We start from the raw sequence: 19,800 nt of genomic DNA on the forward strand, positions 1-19,800 counted from the left end.
CTTGGTCTCTTCTGAGCTGGTGCTGATGGGCTTAGCTTCTAAGGTACTTTTTCCCCTTTTTGGTCCACCCCAGTTGCCACCAAAATGGGTTGTAATTTCCTGACATAGGAGGTTCTGCCACCTTGAATGATTTATGTTTGTCATATTGGAATATGTTTGGATTCCTAAGTATACCAGTGCAAACAGTCATAAACTTCATGTATCACTAGGATCTTGTTGGATGTGAATGAATCTTTGTAAAACACTTAAAGGTGTTATTATTTATTTTTTTGCTGTGAAAGCTCTTATATTGCCAAGGGAGATAAAATGTCTTTTGTTCATTCTGGATGTTCTTCACAATATGAGTTTTTTGTGTGAGGTATTTTGGAAACTTACCTTTGGCAGCTGTGTTGCTTTTCAGAAACGAAGGGGAGAAACAGGATAGATCCTTCTAACCTAGTCTCATTTACCAGTAAAATCTGCGAGGAACTGTATTGTGAAACAATTCTACTTCTATATATATATTTTAATGGCAGTTGGTATTTTTCTTTTGTATTTGAATAAATATGTAGAAATAGGTTTTAACTGTAGTGTCCAAATAGCGATTTATTGATGACTGGACTCATTATTACAGTATTTTTCTTATAAGCCAGTTGATGTTAATATCTGAGTAAAGCAATTCTGCTTTTCTGATTTGTTTCTGGCTAACTGTTCAAAGCTGCTAGCTCTGCTTGCATTAGCAGAGCTTTAGGGTTATGTTTAAAAATGTGGATAATATATGTTATAACAGATAATATGTTACTCTCATAAAGCATGTATCAGGGATGAGAAAGATACTGATACTTTGGATTTGAAAGGCGTATCTTTTGCATTTCCTATGTTCAGGAACAGTTTGTCTCCATTAAATAAAAATAAAAAGGGGGTGAGGAAAAAGGCAAAACAGAAGAAGAATGGGGTTGGCTTTGCTGAATTTCAAAACCCTGCTTGGAGAAACCAACTGGGAGAGGATGGATATTGAAGACAATCATCTTTAAGACCATGCATAAGCAGTCAGAGACAGTTGTTGGGTAAACTGGCAAAGCGTGTTTCCTAGAAGACTTCACAGAACTGGAGCCTGGACAGATTAAGGCTTTTATTCACTGTGTCTAGATGGCTTGCACAAGCAAGCCATGCATAGGGAGATGGGTGAGGTAAGAACTGGGGGGCAAGTGGCTGCCTCTGAACTGAGTGTTTCCTCCTGGGACATTGTGACAAGCTGAAGTATTCTCTCCTCCTTCCCTCTGGTGTGTATCAAGGTGGTTATCTTTATGTGGCGTCTGAAGTGAGCGCAGGGATACTTGTTTCTTAGTATATTGAGGAGCTGTGGAGATGTATACAAAGTACAATCACATTGATACATAAAAGTATAGGGCTGGAAAGGTTCTACTGGTTCCTCAGGGCAGGCCTTGAGCAGCACTGACATTTCTCAGGACTTGAAAACTTACTGTGGCCTCTTTGCTAAAAGACATCTGTAAGAAGTCATGCTCAACATAAAACTGTCTAAAACCAGAGTGCGCAGCTCTGACGCAGACTATGACTCCTGTGGCTGCTTAAAAGGAAGAAGTGGTTGAAATCCATAGGACAGTGGTTGTGTAGATGCATATGTGTAGGTGAATAAAGTAAACTAATAAGCCTTGATGTGCTTTTCATAGTTAAGGTTTAACTTTTTTTTTTCTTTTTTTCATTCAAATTAGGTGTCTAACAAAACATTTGGTATTTAAAGAAAATAAGTAACAAGTCTGTATCTTCCTGCCAAATGTGTTACCAGATATCTTGGTTGAATAGCAAGCTACTGAAAGGGTATAGTTTTCTGAATTACTGAGGTTCTGCCATTTGATTTACATGCAGTACTTCAACCTTTGTATCCTTCTACAAAACTGCAAAACAGTGGAAGGGAAAAGAAAGTGAAGCAGTTCTGCTTCAGGAGGGAGCACATAGAAATAATATCGAGCTCAGGTTTGCCTTTGTTGCCTTTGTAACAGTAACTGTGTGATTTCAGCCTGGGCAGAGGGCTTTTTGGAGTTGGAAGGGACTTGCAGCCATATTTTCAATCTAGTGATTACTGATTTATCCTTTCCTCTTTGAGTGTGCTTAATGTTTGTCAGAGTAAATTTTAACTTGAATGTGGCTGGGAACAAAGGTGAAGCTCTCAGCTGTAAAAGGCAAGAAGCTCTGATGAATTCTACTTTGCTATTCCCACTGCTATTTGAGATAGCAAGGGTGATCTTTGGTTTTCCTGTGCAAGCTGCAGTGTAGATGTATCCTCAAACAGCTCTGAAATGAAAAGGTTCCTTTTCTGTTACAGTAACTTTTATCTTCCTAGAACAGTTCTGTTCCACAGTGTAAGTAAGTGCATATGCCATGATGTTAGGGTAGTGTGTGTGTTACCATAGTGAATGGAAAAACAACTCTAGCAGGTTTTGAGGAGCAGTATGTTAGGCTTAGATAAGTCTTACAGCAGATGACCTCCTTGTGTCCATGCAAAAAAAAACCCACAACCCAACCTGGCAAGCACCCAGATCTTCTTTTATGGCTAAGTATTGTCTACACGCTGTCTGGCAAGAAGAATTATTACAATGAGAGGATATAACTGTTTATCTAATCTTGCTTCTTTGCAGCCTTATGTGGTTTTCCTGAGCCTAGATTCACCTTTGTATGACCATTGACCTCTGTTAGCACAGGGAGTAAGGCATTGGGGACTGTTGAGCTGTACTTCTGTAACTGGTAAACCTATTGTGCTAGCTAGAATGAGGGGGTTTTGAATAATTTCTGCCCCAGAGCATTTGTTGCCTGGGAAATTTCGTGGCTCTGCAGTTAAGCAGGAGGATTTCTGTGGGACAGTGTTAGAGGCTGTTTCACAGAGCATGCATTCATCTGTGTGCACAGGGTCAGTGTGAGATTTCAAATCTGGTTAAGACCTTTTTAAGCTTCTTGGGCTTAACTGCTGCAGAGATTGTTGTCTTGCAAGTGAGGGAATTTGGCATGGTAAGAATAGTGTGTAAATTATTTTTTCAGGACGTTTTCGGAGGAGGCTGGAAAGTTGTGTTGATTTGTGGGGTTTTTTATTTCTTTATTTTACTTTGTGGATATTTTGTTTTTGAAGGGATACAATGACCTGCTGCTGTCTGGGAAATGTGAGCTGGAATTTTGACACTTTTGGATGCAAGTCACTTAAGACTTGGGATTACATTGTGAAAATAAGCAGGATCTTTATAGGTTTCTTTGGAATAATGAATGCCTTCTACCTCTTTTTAGTAGTTTTCCGTATTGAGAAGGGAATAATGTGTTTGTACTCGTAAATATTGTTCTGGTTTGTTTGCCAGGGTGACCTGAAGATTTCTCATAGTTTCAGACTTCGAGAACTCTGAAAAAAGCATCATCACAAAGCCTTGACTGCCACCCCAATACTTTGTTTTTTTGCTAGTTGAAAGTTGATTTAATGGTTTCCTGACTCTTTTCAGTGTGCAAAGAATTTGTTGTGGCTACCTAATGATGAGGGAAATCTAACTCTTTGAGTTAGTGTTTTTCTCAGTTTTGGAAACTGAACCGTACAGTTTTTGTTTTGGTTATATTGGTTGGTGTTTGTGGATTTTTTGTTTTGGGTTTTTATAGCCTTTTTAGGTTTGAAAAACTCCTGAAGTTTAACTGGTTCTCCTGGGCTGTAAATAGAATGTTATCACCAGCTTCAGATGCTTCCCTTCAGGGATTTCTTATGGTAGTAATTTCCAGTATAGCTTGGGGAAATTGTGATAGTGGATGGGTACCTAAAGTGAAAATCTGGGCTGGGTTGCTTTCTTCCAGCTGTAGGTGAACATCTCTTCCTCCAGGGAGTATGGAAGCTCTTCTGGAGTCTACAGAGGCTCACAGAAACCCAGTAAATTACCTTGGAGCTTTTTGCTCTTTCCCTGTGTCACATCTGTTTCCTTTCTTTCTGCAGAGAAGAGTGTAAATGTGATGATGTGTTGCTATTTTGCAGCCCATGTTTTCTGGAATTTCTGGGATGCTCACGGTGACTGTTCTGAAATTTGCACCAAGAGGTACTGAACTGTGTAGCTGAGTCTGTGTTCTTTCATTCCATGGTTTAGGATAAGAACTGAACTACGGAAATAGACATGTGTGGGCGCTTTTGGGCAACTGGCTCAAGGTGGCCCTGCTTGAGCAAAAGGGTTGGACAGTGTGACCTCCAGATGTCCTTTTTGACCTCTGTGTAATTCTGAAGAATTGAGTCCTTGTGTAGTTGAATAGTGGTAGATTTAAATGAATGCAGGCATGCAAGGAATATAATATTGTGCAAGTGAGATAATTATGTAACTGTTCTGAGGAAAAATTAATCATTTTTACCTTTAATTGTGTTGATGATGTCTTGATATTCCTGATGAAGTACCAGGCACCGCTCTCAATATGTGTTTTTGCTCTCTTTCAGGTAACTGAGAATGGGTCCTCAATGATGCTAAGTTTACAATGGGAAGTGTCACACTACGCTATTTCTGCTATGGGTGCCTTTTCACATCTGTGACCTGGACACTTCTGCTCTTTGTGTATTTCAACTTCAGTGAAGAGAACCAATCCTTCAAGAATGTGCCCGTCAAGGGGCTAGAACCTCAGAGGCCATTTCCAAAAAAATTCTACCCTCGTTTTACGCGGGGGCCAATTCATATACCTGAATTGCAACAGAAAGAGAATAAGATAGGAAATGCCCTTGGAAATCATGTCCAGGACCCAGTCAAGGGGGAGGTTGAATTCTCTCCTGAAATGGGTAAGTGGTGTTTAGTGTTAGTGGCAACTTATTAAAAGGGAAGAAAAAATGAGATATAGAGTGGGTTTTGTTGTTGTGTATTTGTCTTAAGGATCTTAGAGAAAATCGTATCGTGAAATTGAAGGTTGGTTTGTTAAAATGCATGTGGTACTAGTGGCTCTCCTCATTAGGAATTACTTGAAATTTATTCTACTGCATTTAATCTGAAATATACCATTCCTGACATTTAGAGCTGTGCTGTGTAAATGCTAATGAGGCGGACTGGATTACAGAAAGGTGTCTACCCTTGATATAATTCTTCCTTTTGGAAGGTTCAGTGTATGCTTGTTTCATAGTTTACTGCTATATTGATTGGGCTCAAATACATAAACATTAATTAGCTATTGAGACACTGTTCATATGCAGTAGTTAAAAATAGCTTGATAGCAACATATAGTGAAGAGTAGCCATTGATTTGGAGAATATCCTTGAAGCATGAAATCATGTACAAGAAATGTGTGTGGGATGAAAATGCAATGAAAGATTGATTGAGATGACAGTGGTTAGGGCCAAATCCTGTTTAATTTGTACCAACAAAAGTCTGTGTGTTTCATTGGAGCATATTTCATCAATGAGATGATTTGATTTTGTCTTCCAAACTTGCCTTCCAAACTAAAATGCTTTGTATATTCAACTGCTTACAGCTTGTTCAGCGCTGTGTTCAGATGTGCAAACTGAGGCATGTTGCATACTGGCTTGCAAACTTGCTTTAAGTTTGGGGGCAGATGCTGTTATTGGTTTCTGCTGCTGCTTTGGGAAATAAGGCATAGAGTTTAACGCTTATATCTGACTCAAGTCCTCTGTCATTACTTTGGATGATTGGCAGATCAAAAGCTTCAAGAGTTTATAGGACTTTACCAAACTACAGTTTCTTAGTTGACCTGTGTGAATATGTAGGAAAAATGCCAATTGCCCTGTGGCATTACAAATGTTTATCATGATTGCTAAGTGAGGTGAAGGCCACTCCAGAGATGGCCATTTCTTTCCAACTATTCAGTATGGTCCAGGAAAGAAACTGGAGCTTTTTAACTGAAAGGTCCCTTGATCTTCAAACCAAGTGACTGGTTTGGTTGGTGAAAGCCAAGGGGAATTACAGTGCCAAGATAAATTTTGCATGAATCATCAGGAGACAGCTGGCTCTGTTAGAACTAGATCAGGTGCTGCAGGAAAGGGCTTCCTGTCTATCTAGGGTAGGGCAGTGAAAAACATGCAAAGCAAAAATAAATGAAAAGAAAGTTGGCGTGTGATAGCCAGAAACAAGCTGTCATCTGGTAGGGCAATCTATCTCTTTTATTTCAGTCTGAGAGCCACATAACACTGCTGAAGTAAAGCCTAAAGTGATGTTTTGATTGCAAAACTCTTTATTTTTCAAGGACTTTTATCTGCTGTTTGAACTGAAATCTTTCAGGCCTTTTGCCTCTGTTTTTGGATATTGTTCTTTATGAGAACATTTGAAAAATACTAGCACCCCTTCTTATCCATATCCAGAAGCGAACAGTAGTTAGGGGTTGGATATGGGTGGAACGTAGAATGAAACATTTGGTATGTGCTTCTTGAGCTTGTGCTTCATATGAAGAAAATGTTTTAAGTTGACACCATGACACGGTGTTACTCTGGCGCTGAGTATGCAAGAATGATAGAGCAGGGTGTCTGGAAATCTTACTTGGAAATGCACATGGTTCAGGGGAGGACTGACTCTACTCTTTAGATTGCTGGTGCTGGAAGAGTGTCACTGCCACTGTAAACACACCTCATTTCTGCCGCCACCATGCAACTTATCTGCAGTGGGAGCACTTATCCATGAGCATGATAGGCAGTCACAACAAGGCACACTATGTGGGTGTATCCTTCATTTTCTGCATATATTGCTCACTGTCCAGTGGTTCCCACTTGCTCCTGCATAAACGTCAAGTCATCTACTCTTGAGGTGTTTGATAGTGCAGCTGCATTGCCATTGCTGTATTCAAGACTAAAAGTGACAGGGTGGTAAATGTGATGAGTGGGAATGTGGATGCACAGGATTCCCTCTAGAGGGTCCTCTTGCACCTATAGGTAGACTTTGTTGCTGAAACACCACTGCTCTGAAGGCCAACAGGACTACTTGTTTGAAAAGGAAGAAAGCCTTAACACTTTTAATAATCTTTTCTGTTATGTTTTTTAACCCATCTCATTTTCCCTGGGCTTTTGCATAGCTGTTGAAAACTGGAGAGCATGAGATCAAGAAAAGCTGAGAGGATTTGGTTTATTCTGCCTTAGAGAGAAAGCTGAGGGGTGAGATTTTATTGCTGTCAACGGCAGCTTAATGGAAAGCTGTAGGGAAGACGGAACCAGACTTTCTGGAGGTGCATGGGGTTTATGGTAAAAATTGGAGTGAGGAGGAGATTTCAGTTAGGTAAGAGGAAAAACATTTTTAGTGTGAAGTTGGTCAAATGCTAAAATAGGGAAATGAAGAGGTTGTAGAATCTCCATCCTTGGAGAAACTGGAGGCTTTCAAAACTTTAACTGCACAAGTTCTGAGCAACCTTATCTAGTTGGACCTGCTTTGAGCAGGTTAGACCAGTTGTGCCTTCCAGCATGAATTAGTCAGTGATTCTGTGAAGCATACTATCCTGGATGTATGGTAGCATGTGAATGAGGAACCCCTTTGTTAATTAGTTTCTTCAGATTTTGAGTCAAATGGAGATTATGAGCAGAGTGGAAGAAGATAAATTACCTGATCCTTGCTTGCTTCTTGTACTGAAATTTCGGTGAAATTGACACTGTAGCTTGATAATAGCTGGAGAGGACATACACATCTCATTCTGTACAGCCAGCTGAACAGAGACAATAAAAAGTCTTTGCTCTGCTACCTGGATTATTGCAGAAGTGGCTGGCAGGCACACTTTGCTCCTCTCCCTCCACTTTTGCTGTAGAAGAGTTGAGTGAAGTACCATAATATTTTATTTCTCTTCACACTGGTGAGTTTATGGCCCAGTGGGAGAGAAGCCCATGGCACTGAGGCAAGGCAGGCAGGATGGGACTGAAGATTTCATCTTGGCCTCTGACAATGCACTTATACTAGCCATGCTCAGCAACAGTTGATGCTTCTGTTAAAATAGTCAAGAGAGAAACAGCTAGCTCTGTTGCTGTTTTACTTGCTGTCAAAGTCCCAGGGGAGATAAACATGAAGTTTATAGTTCTTTCATAGCTATTTTTATGGTACTGCAACTTTAGAAAACTTCATGAAACTGGAGTTGGTATTGTGAGGGGTTTTCTACCACTGTAAATCTGTTTTCCTCTCTCAAAAATCATATGACAGACCCTTCATCTGTATGGATAGGTGCTGCTGTGTTGTGTGCTAAAGTCTATATTCTGTTGCTTGTTTGATGTTGGTTTTTAGGTGGTGTTAAGAATTAGATGACATTTAAATGACGGGCATGTGTCTGGTAAGACAATAAGCACAAGGGAGCCGCCAGTCTTTGGAGAATGATTTCATTTTATCACAGCTGCAATGAATACTACAGGTAGTACTCATAAGTTGTACGTATTTGTGAGAAGTAACAAAAATAGTTGCATAAAAATACACTTTGCAAAACCAGAGGGATTTTTGATGAATGTGGTGTGGTTTAGGGAAGATTAAAGCATACATTTCAATTCTTGATTTTTTCCAAAGGAAAATTTTGAGCTTGATCTTGATGTGTTTCTTCTGCAGGAATGATTTTTAATGAAGAAGATCAGGAAGTAAGGGACTTGGGCTACCAGAAGCATGCTTTCAATATGCTTATCAGTAATCGACTGGGATACCACAGGGAGGTGCCTGATACAAGAGATGCAAAGTATGTACTATTTTTTTTCTTTCAGAGAACATGGTATAATTTCATATGCTCAAGGACTTGTTACTCATGTTATACCTAATGCAGTTTGTAATGTTTTAGGTGCTACATTTCTGTTAAACTCTTTCAGCCTCCCATGTTGCTGAAGGCAGATTTTCAGCTATTTAAACAGGACTTCTTTAAACAGGATTTTTTAATCCTTTAAACAGAGTTTTTATCCTTTGGTCTTTTCTGCCTTTTTTTGACTGAATGTTGTTTCTGGAGGTCTGATTTTTTTTTTTTTTTTTTTTCCAGATAGAAGAGGTACGTGCTAGATAGGTAAAGCCCCAGAGAAACAAGGCTCTGTGAAAGAAGAAAGACTGCTACTCCCTGATAACAGATGTTTTTCCTGATTCTTAATTCACTTTAAGAATGTTTAATGAAGAACTGGACTGGATAGACATTTATTCAAACTTTTAACATGAATTTAATTATTGTGAATAGTAGGATTGGCAGACAACTATTCTGAAAAAAACAACTGCTGTAACAACAATAGAAAAAACAAAACCAGAAACTAACATTGAGTTGAAAAATAAATAGACCTGCATCTGGTTATCTAATGGTTTCTCTGGTGTGGACAAACGTAGTGAATTGAAATTGCTGAAATGTCTCTTCCAAAAGCTGACTTTGTTCCAAGGCAATTCAAATTCTTTTTGTGTACTTTTGGTTTTTCATTTGTAGTTTCTTATTTTTAATTTTATTTTCTCATGCCTGGCATCTTTGTGTGGTATTAATCTGTGATACTGTGTTCTGTTAGAAGTATGGACAAAATTTTGGAGACAAGGATAAATAATGATGTCCTGCTTTGAGTGGGATTCAGCTTGCAGATTAAGATGCTTGATCTTGGACAACTGCATGTTAGTCAGTTGTCTCTGCTTTTATTATAATTAGCAAAGATCCAGGCAACGCAGTTAATGAAGCATGCAATGCTATTCAGCTGACAAAATGCACTTTGTTGGCTTTAGGGTGGGCTAAATCTACACTCGCCCGACAGCAGAGGCTAGACGTAAGCATCTTAATCTTTGTGCTGAATCCCAGCCTTGCTTGTCTGGATAGGTATTTAACACCATTGGAGGTATTCTGGGATAGCCAACCTGTTCCTGAGCAGCTGGCCAGTAAAGCTGTGGGGTTTTTGTAGCACTCATATCATATTTGTCATTCCTGTACATGTCTGAGCTGTCTGAGGGTACTGGGTAGTGTTTTGGCAGCTGAAACAAGCACTTGGTGTTTTTTCTTGTCTGCGTCTTGAGGATCTGTGGTTTTTACTTTTACTTCAATCTGTGATATCCTCTGTTTTCTAACAACTGGAAGTGTTGATTATAAGTCTGCATTATGTGGAGGATAACTTACTGTGCTGAGCCCTACTATAGGTGTTATACACCTGAGCTCTTAATATTCAACAAGGGCAAGTGTAGAGTCTTGCATCTGGGGAAGAACAACCCCATGTACCAGTACAGGTTGGGGGCTGACCTGCTGGACAGTAGTGAAGGGGAAAGGGACCTGGGGGCCCTGGTGGACAGGAGGATGACCATGAGCCAGCAGTGTGCCCTTGTGGCCAAGAAGGCCAATGGCATCCTAGGGTGCATTAGAAAGGGTGTGGTTAGTAGGTCAAGAGAGGTCCTCCTCCCCCTCTACTATGCCTTAGTGAGGCCACATCTGGAATACTGTGTCCAGTTCTGGGACCCACAGTTCAAGAAGGACAGGGAGCTGCTGGAGAGAGTCCAGCGCAGAGCCACAAAGATGATTAAGGGAATGGAACATCTCTCTTATGAGGAGAGGCTGAGGGAGCTGGGCCTCTTTAGCTTGGAGGAGACTGAGGGGTGACCTCATCAATGTTTACAAATATGTAAAGGATGAGTGTCGGGATGATGGAGCTAGGTTTTTTTCAGTGATGTCCAGTGACAGGACAAGGGGCAATGGGTGTAAACTGGAGCATAGGAGGTTCCATGTGAACATCAGGAAAAATTCCTTTACTATGAGAGTGACAGATCACTGGAACAGGTTGCCCAGGCGGGGTGTGGAGTCTCCTACATTGGAGATATTCAAGACCCGCCTGGACAAGTTCCTGTGTGATGTACTCTAGGTTACCCTGCTCTTGCAGGGGGGTTGGACTAGATGATCTTTTGAGGTCCCTTCCAACCCTTAGGATTCTGTGATTCAAGTTAGTGATTTTTCCTATATATTTAATGTTTGCTTGTTATTTATGAAGTTTCAATAGAGACCTAGCCCTATGGAAATCTCACTAAAAATAAAGTGATAACTCCTGTATCTCTGTTTGCAGATGTAGAGAGAAGTCCTACCCTGCTGATCTGCCATCTGCCAGTGTTATCATCTGTTTCTACAATGAAGCGCTTTCTGCCTTGCTTCGCACAGTGCATAGTGTTCTGGACCGCACTCCTGTGCATCTCCTTCATGAAATTATTTTGGTGGATGACAACAGTGAATTGGGTAAGAGAACCTGTTAGTAATATTTTTGCTGGGTGCTTAAATTTCACCTTATTTCTTCTGGGCTTTATTGACTTGTCAAAACAAGAGTGTAGAAGCTATGATGCAAAACCAATTTGTACTGCGGACCATCTCCAAAAAGTGCCACCTGGTAGAGATGCATGATGTTCTGAGAAGCCCAAGATGACATCCCCATTCACAGCTGAGCCATCTTACTGATGAGCTTTATTTCATACAGAATTTAACGTTCAAACCCAGGTTTTGAAGCTAATAATGAGCAGAGTGTATTTGCAGAGGGGGTGATTCAAAGCCAGGTTGGATGGGGCTTTGAGCAACCTGGTATAATGGAAGGTGTCCCTGCCCATGGCAGGAGGTAGGAACTAGATGATCTTTAAGGTCCCTTCCAACACAAGCTGTTCTATGATTAAGCAGTTGTTACAGTTTAGTTGTTTAACAGTACTTTGTTTAGGCGGCTTTGCTGCTTAGAAGGCATTACACTGATCTTTCCGTAAGCTTTGTGGGCCAGTACTAACTGTGAATGCATCTGAAAGGAATTAAATGCACGTAGTCCCAGCTGCGGTTTGCAAGTAAGTTGATATGGCACTATGGAAACAGTGCATTGGTTTTTTGTACTTGCTCAGCATTTCGCCTGGTGGGATGGTTGGGTCGGAGCTCAGCCTTTGCAGAGAGGGCTTTGCATGGCTCTCGCACAGCCTCTTGTGGCCACCCTAGGAGTAGCTGTCCCTCGCGTTCGGGTGAGCAGATGCTGCTCCCTCATTCTGGGAGGGGCCCTGGAGGGGTAGGCTTTGCAGAATTGCTTTACTGTTATTGAAAGATTGACGCTTCAGCATTTTTCTCTCGGATGATGGACAAGGTAGGACAAGGTAAAGACAGACACGTAATTCAGGCGTTTTGGCCCTTCGAAAGCTAAATTCCTGTTGAGGAATGTGTTAGTGTAGCAGTACTTGCCAGCAGGATTATGCAAGTTCCCTGCTTCCCTCTGTACAAGTCCAGAACCCTGCATTTTAAAAATTATTTATATATGTTAAAATGATATTTAATATATATAATTAGCTCTCTTGCTCTCATTGTTTGTTTTCTGGGTTAAGGTGTCACTTCTCTAAGAGACTGATTAGATATGTATAATGTGGAATGAAATTCTCCTGTTATACACCTAGTTTATTTCTCTAAGGTCAGATCAAATATAAAGATACAGGACAGGACACAGATCAAACGCTCTGTCCCTTGCTGATAAGGATATGTAACATTTTAAAGCTTGTTTTGTTGGTTTTGGTTTTGGAAGCAGTATGCATTCTTTGCCACAAAGTCTCTTGTGCTATTTGTTGTTTAAAAGTTTCATAACCTTCTTATTCAGAAGTAAGCTTACTTCACAACTCAGTCTTTTGAATGCATTTGGTTAATGCCTGTGTTTAGCCAGTAATACCATCACTCTAATGGTCTGTTGCTAATTTGAAGGCCAAATTAGCTTCAGAATATTTGAATAGCTACCTTTGCATTTCTGACTTCTAATGAACGTGTTTTGAAGCCGAAGATGGGAGGAGATGCTGTTTATATAGAGAATTACTGCTCTTGATGATGATAATGATGATGATGACACTACTGATGTGTACACTGCTGCTTAATTTTAGTGGATGGAATTTTACAGCATAAGAAAGGCAAAGCTGGTTTAGTGACTGAGGAAATGGACAAATACTTTGTGCCATGGCTCTTGTGAGCTTGGGGAAATTATTTAATCTCTATGCCTCTTTGATTTTATTTTCAATTCAATTTTCCTATGTTGCATGCTTCCTGAAGTGCCAGCTTAGATGAAATTCTATTTCTTTAGCTTTAAATATAGGAGCTCTGCTACATGACAGTGCTGTTGTGCAAAGCTCGGCTCTTTGCACCTAGTTTTGCCTCAAAAAGCCTCTTACACTCAATCATCAACAGTCTTACTAGCTAAGCAGGCATTTCCATAGCTCACCTCAGCCCACTGTTACATTTTTCTTTTCTGCAAGGCAGTGCATCCAGTTTCTCCCTGACAGGGGCTTTACCCATCCTAGGTCTCGCTTGTTTGGAGGAGCCTTTGTTACACAGATATGGACCAAGATATAGCTAAAGTAAGTTTTGGAGACTGACTAAAAAGGAGCAGTTCTCTCCTTGGAGCAAGATTTCTCAGGCAGTCTGTATTGAAGCAGTTTTTTAGATTATGTCAGAAGAAATCAGTCTTGCCAGTTGGCATGAATTGCACAAAGCCCCATCAACAACAAAAACCCCAAGAGGTGTCTGAGACTAAACTGCCTGTTGAGAATGATCCATGATATATTCAGTCCTGGGGCACAGTTTCCAACAGAACGCTAGCTTGTCCAGGTCAAAATAGTACTCTGACAGCATGTTAGCCATTAGGTACTACTGGCGGTTACATTCTGCTGCTCAAGCCCATGTTGTGGGCCTGGTTTAGCTAACAGTATGCATTCCCTTTCTGCTGTTTTCAGAAGTCTGCACACGCAAAACTATTTCTTCTTGTATTTTATGTCTTTTCATGCAGCCTTATCTGCACTAAATGCTGAGCTTGGTAATTGGCCTCTTCTGCTTTGTGCTAGCCCTTTGTTTTGTGCAGTGTACACTGTTCTTCCCTTGCTGTGATATATTGGATGAAGAATGAGTCAAACGCTAGTTTTAGGTTTGCAAATCCTTCTGTCCTGCTTATTTGGACATCTTATTTGGGTAGCATCCCAGAGATGACATTACTTCAGCAACTTTTAGGAGACTCTCTAAAAAAGGAGATCTGTTGACTCTAGCATTTGATATCACATCGAGCACTGGAGGAGAGAATTCCTACAACCCAAATGAATCCTGTCTACATCTCTCCATAAACTTTTCTTTCTCCTAGAATGTTCTCTAGCATTGTACTTGCTGTTTGGTACCTTCTCATTCTTCATCCACGATTCCACAGAGCAGAGGTTGAGATCTTAAGATTTGGAGTTGCTTCTGGGAAGCTCTTTTTCAGTTTTCCTTCCTGAAAGCTCTTGTAGCTCCTGAAGGTTACAGCTCTAGCTTCCGCATATATTCCTTTCACATCTAATGTTGTTAACAGAAACTTTAATGTTAGAACTGACATTCATCAGAATAATATTTATTCCAGCAAAGCCTCTACTGAATGTCTGTCTGCCTCTCTATACCAAGGTTCTCTGTGAAGTCTCAGCTGGCTTTTTGTTTTTCTTCCTCATTTTATATTCCCCTTTATTTCTCTATAAGCTCATTAACTTATGTTTTTCCATTACTTCAGCCTTCATGTGTCTATCTTCTCTTCAGTGGTTCTGCTTTAATGTTAGAAACCACTGTCCTTGGGTGAAGGAAGTATTGTTACTCTTAAAATTGCTGTGGTGTTAGTTAAGTTACAGTAGTGCCTATAGACTTCAGTGAACTTTGCTCTCCTTCAAAAGCACGTGCTTGCCAGCAGTGTTTTTGGTCCTTTTGGATCTTAGAAAAGCAGCCGCCTGTGAGTGAGTTGTACTTTGTATCTGCTATTGTATCAGCTAAGCAGGTACAGGTAATGAAAGGTGTCTTTGTGCTGCTTTAAAGGTGTTACTGTTTATTTTCACGCATAGAACATAGTCGTTTAAATTAGTTGCCTGTGTGAAAGGGCTTTCATTACCTCTGCTGTAAAAGAATGTCACCATGAGAAGAATTTGGAAATGCTATTTCTTTGTACAATGTCTTTTATTTTAGTAGCAGTAATTTCCTTTAGCATAGAGTCTGGTAGTTCCAGTTACCTTGAGTCATGCTGTACTAAAGGCTTTGCAAACAGAACAAAAGAAAATAACAATCCAGTCTGTATTCAGGAAACCAAGGCCAAGTGTAAAACCCAAGAAAGTGGCAGCACATAGTTAGTTGGGAAAATATAAGGAACTGCATATTGGCAGGAATGGGCCCCATAGAAGGCCCAGCCCAATGGTACGTCACCCTCTTCAGTGCAGGGTATGTACCTGCTTTGTCCATGTTTCCGCAATACAGCAGGAAAAAGTAAAGCAGTTAATAGAAAAATGTGTGAATAAAAACACACACACACAAAAACCCCAAAAGCCACAGGAATTGGAGGGCAGGTGCGGCATGTGGGATGACTGTCCTTTTGGTACTCTTGGTTTTAAGCTGTGCTGTATTGTGGTAGCTTTTTGATGGAAGTTTTTGGCCCTTTGAGTAGAGCACTTTAGGACTTTAAACAAAAGCATTCACAATTTCCATCCTGTTGTTGAACTTCTGTTTTCTTTTTCTCAGCTGACTTGAAGAAAGACTTGGGTGAATATGTTAAAACTCAGCTTCCAAAAACCACAAAATTGGTAAGAAATGAGAAGCGGGAAGGCTTGATTCGAGGAAGGATGGTCGGAGCCTCTCATGCCACAGGTATACTTCCTTGTTTCTCTTTTTCTTGCATACTTTGACCATAGGTTAATTGGGTGACTTCTCTTTATGTAATGCAGCTTTTCCAGATATTGAATGTTTGACCTGTGATTGCTTTAGCCCACTGTAGGGACTCTGTATGGCATGCTACACAACTTAGCTCAGGGAAAGAAAGATTTGGGTCAGTGAAATAATAAAACAAAACCAATATTTGACAAAACTTATAGTAAGGCAATGTAGAATTTTCCCTATTCCTGCCCTGAAGGAATGTTGTGTTGGGAACATCTCCATCTGCAGTAGATAGTGTGTTCACAGATTATTTTCTGCATGTTTCATATGAAAACTGTTGCTCTAAAATGGCAATGTGCTTCGTTATTAAGATACACTAATCGGGTTTCTAATTTGCCAGTCTAACGTTTCTCATACAAGCTTTCCTGGTGTTGCAGGGAGTGTTAGTTGGGATAAACAATATTTGGTGCTTTATGTACACTGTATGCCTTTTACTGTACTGTGCTTCCAGTTAAATTCTTTGGTGTCTGAGAAAGTATGTGCTACTTTCTCACATAATTTTGAGTGGCAGATAAGTCTCTTAATTGGTGTTTACTCATTAGCATTGTAATGGCATAATCCAGAGAGAAAATTGTGCTTGCATTTTCCAGGCTGTGCTGGATTAATTTGAGTTAGTACAATTTTAAGTTATTTTATTGCTCTTCTAAACTGCTGGTGTGTTTCAGGATTGTTTTCTTTAAAGCTCTTTCCCTTCTCTTCCATGTTATTCTAGTGTTACATGTGTTTTATGTTGAGTCATAAAAGTTCAGATGACTTTTTAGACCAATTGAGCATGAAGGTGGATCAAACTGTCCTCTCTGACGGTGGTGGATAATTCCCATGTAAACTGATCGGAAGTGTTGCTTGGTCTAATACTGGTGAATCTGGCTGTGCCCATTTAGGGCATTCACTATCCTTTTAATCCACAATCATTCCAGAGCTAATGAGATGAGGAGATACTCTGTGTTACTTTATGTTCAGGAATTGAAATGTTGTGGCCTGTGTCATGAATGAATGCAGATTAATTCATCAGAATGACTTGACTTAAAATACACAGGTCTTAGCTGTGACAGTAACTGGATGGGTGCTGAAGTGTGATATGAAGTGAGCCCAAGGCAAATTACATTTAGTGGACAAAACAGCCTTGTCATGGAGATTCTGCCTCCAGCCCAATATATGTAATCCTAGGCTATCTCTGTAGCCTAAGTCAGGCATAGGAGGTGCTCTGCATTAGCACAAATGCACCTCCTGGCTCTTAGAGTTCTGGTCTGATGATGCTTCATTTAAAGTACAGTAGCTCTGCAGAATCTTTGTAGAAAATCTGATAAATATAAAACCCTGTCAAAGAAATACAAATAATGGCCCACTAGAGCATTTCATAGTTAAATGTGAATAGTCAGCATCTACCTTCTGCCTTTGTGACTGTACCAGTCACTGTAGAGTCCTTGGTTTCTCAACGCTTTCCAAGTGCAGATGGTCTTTCCCCTCTGTTACACTGGCTGCTGAGGATGCTGCCAATACTCTGCTGCTAATATAACTACATATGTGTTTGTGTGTTTCATGTTACCATGGATCTTTGTTTTGTGTGCTTTGGCCTCTGTAGGGAAAGTGCTGGTATTCCTGGACAGTCACTGTGAGGTGAATGAGATGTGGTTGCAACCTCTGCTGGCTCCCATCAGAGAAGATCACAGGACTGTGGTGTGCCCTGTAATTGACATAATCAGCGCTGACACACTTACCTACAGCTCTTCCCCAGTTGTGCGTGGAGGGTTTAACTGGGGCCTGCACTTTAAGTGGGATCTTGTTCCTTTGTCAGAATTGGAAGGACCCGAGGGAGCCACAGCTCCAATCAAGTAAGGTTCCTCCCATGTGGGGGAAGCTCTGTGTAACATGCGGAGAACTTCTTAATTGTTACGGAGCGTTATCTGGGTGTGCAGTTTTAGAAACAGATACTTAACCTGTCAGATATCTGACCTTGTTTATTTTACTTTGAAATAGTTTTGGTTACTATTACGTGTTTCAGTTTAATTTTTCACATTTAATCACAGATCAGATATATCTGTCTTCTTAAGTCAAGGAAGTACACTTTTAGAGAAAGCTTATACAACAGCAGCTTTTGCTAAGACAAAAGTCTTAAGGAGCTAATGCTATTCTGTATTAAATCTGTCCAATAATTTAACTTTTAAGCTCTGTATTGATGTTTGTTTCCAGTCTGTCTGTTTGGCGTAATGATGGTTTTGATAACTGTCTTTGTGCTAGTAATAGCCTACATCCCACTACTACAGGCTCCATAATTTCTGTGGTTAAATGCTAAAGAATTGATAGATTAGGAAAATATATTTTTTGTGGGGGAGAGAACATCAGAGCATATGGTAATTTTCTATGTAAAAATATTCTTTTTCTTCAGATTTCATTTATATTTTTCACCAAACAGGAATTATTTTGTCATAAAGCTTTCTAAATGAACACACATGGATGTGAAAACCATTTAAAAATATGATTTGTCTCTTTGCATGATGTGGCAAATACCTAAAACTGCCTGTTGGAAGCCTGTGCATGTTGTTTTTACCATCTTTTGAGAGTCATTCTGGAACAAAAGGCTTGTAAAAGCTTGACACTAGAACTTGAAAGTTACCTTCCTTCATCTTTTAACCACTGCTGGCTGTCTTGCCTGTACTGAACTGGCAGTATCTGGTTCCTGGTGGACACGTAGCTGTTACAAAATGATGTCAATAGACACCTTCTATTTTTTAGTAACAGATACATACGGTTCAGACTTGAGAATGGAAGCTGTCCCAGTGCAAATCCCTTCACAAAAAGGGCCAGTGCTGGCAGAGCAATGCAAGAAGCTGTTTGTGCTTTTTCTAGTTGCAGGAATCTATCTCGGTATAGAATTCACAGAATAGGTTTGTCAGGTGGAAGAACTTCTTACAAACGGACTCCTTGCAGATAATGTGGTGCTTCTATAAAATTTGCAAAGTGAATCAGAATTGGGCAGTCTCATCTTTTTCATTCTCTTTTCTTGGACTGTAAATGAAGAGCATTTCAGGCTGATGCAAGCAGCTCCAGCACAAGGTTCTGTGTTGTTCTCTGACAGTTCTGCAGTTAGTCTTTCCACGTCTACCCTTTCCACATCTACCCATCAAAAGATTTGGTCTGAGAAGCCAGGAAACTTCTTGAGTTACTTAGCAGTTTGACTGGCTTGTTTGGAAAGTGTCACTGTAGCAGTTTCTGAAGCAAGAAGCGAAAGGACAGGCCAGGAAAATATGAATGGGGAATCGGCATATAAATCCTTATTCTGTTAAGAACTGTTCTCACATCTAATCTGATCTATGGCTGAAGGTTATAGTTCCTGCTTGTGTTCAACACTGTTGCATTCCTTCAACTCACTTTTAGGAAAAACTCCCAGGAAAAGGCAGAGAATTTTATAGTTAGTCTAATAATTTTGAATGATTACTTTTCTTTGAGTACAGAACTGACTTTTCCAACTTAGAGGTCTCTGCCTGCTTTGAAAAAGAAGCTAGATTGCTATTTAATCTTTGCAAATGGCTTTCCATTGAATGGAAATTCTTACATTTTAAAGACCTTCATAATGAAATATTTTGGTGTCAGGGATGAAAAACTTGAGAGCAACCTTTCAACGCGTGTTTTAAAGTGACAATCTGTAGAAGAAAATTGTTGAGCACAAGCAAGGATTTTATTAATGAGGATGAGAAAAAACCTGTTCCCCATCCATTGTATGTTCCAACTAGTATCTTTATGTAGTGTTTTTACTTGTTTTCTTCCCCCCTTCTAGAGCATCTACTTATAACTTAGTGGTACAGTAGCAATTCAACCTAGAGAGTGTACAGTGGTGGTCATATACAGATTTTTACAGAGTAGAGCACCATTGTAGTAACACAGGCAAGGTGAAAAACTTGGAAATGCAAATATGCAGACTGGAAAGAACTTACTGATAAACTGATGGTTGCATCAACAGTGAAACAATGCTGCTCCTGGGGTTTAGATTCTATATGAGACAGAGTAATATTTCTTTTAGCATTCTCCTGGCTTGTGTAATTCAGAATTGAACCTTGTTTCTTGCTCTCAGTTTCACCATAGGAAACTTGCTGGACTCCAAACTTGTGCAAGTTGCTACTTTTTTAGGTGGTTTATTTGTTTGTTTTGGTTGGCTTTTTTAGCAGAGACACAGCCACTTTGTTCCTCATTCTCTGTCCTGTACCTTTTCCTCACATTTACTAT

General features: G+C 40.0%; 1 protein-coding gene across 2 annotated transcripts in view; it reads left to right on the top strand.

Moving 5' to 3' along the window:
- The first annotated feature begins 4,479 nt into the window (after positions 1 to 4,479).
- Positions 4,480 to 19,800, top strand: part of GALNT11 (polypeptide N-acetylgalactosaminyltransferase 11) — a 34,378-nt gene continuing 19,057 nt past the window's right edge. For both annotated transcript variants that reach the window (XM_062621452.1, XM_062621454.1), the window contains exons 1-5: positions 4,480 to 4,774; positions 8,505 to 8,628; positions 10,946 to 11,112; positions 15,388 to 15,513; positions 17,162 to 17,411. In XM_062621452.1, the coding sequence (XP_062477436.1) occupies positions 4,480 to 4,774; positions 8,505 to 8,628; positions 10,946 to 11,112; positions 15,388 to 15,513; positions 17,162 to 17,411 (962 nt within the window). The remainder of the gene's footprint in view (positions 4,775 to 8,504; positions 8,629 to 10,945; positions 11,113 to 15,387; positions 15,514 to 17,161; positions 17,412 to 19,800) is intronic.

Source organism: Pezoporus occidentalis, unplaced genomic scaffold, assembly GCF_034315485.1.
Source record: "Pezoporus occidentalis ecotype Australia unplaced genomic scaffold, CSIRO_AGI_Poc_V1 ctg23, whole genome shotgun sequence".
NCBI classification, from domain to species: Eukaryota; Metazoa; Chordata; class Aves; order Psittaciformes; family Psittacidae; genus Pezoporus; species Pezoporus occidentalis.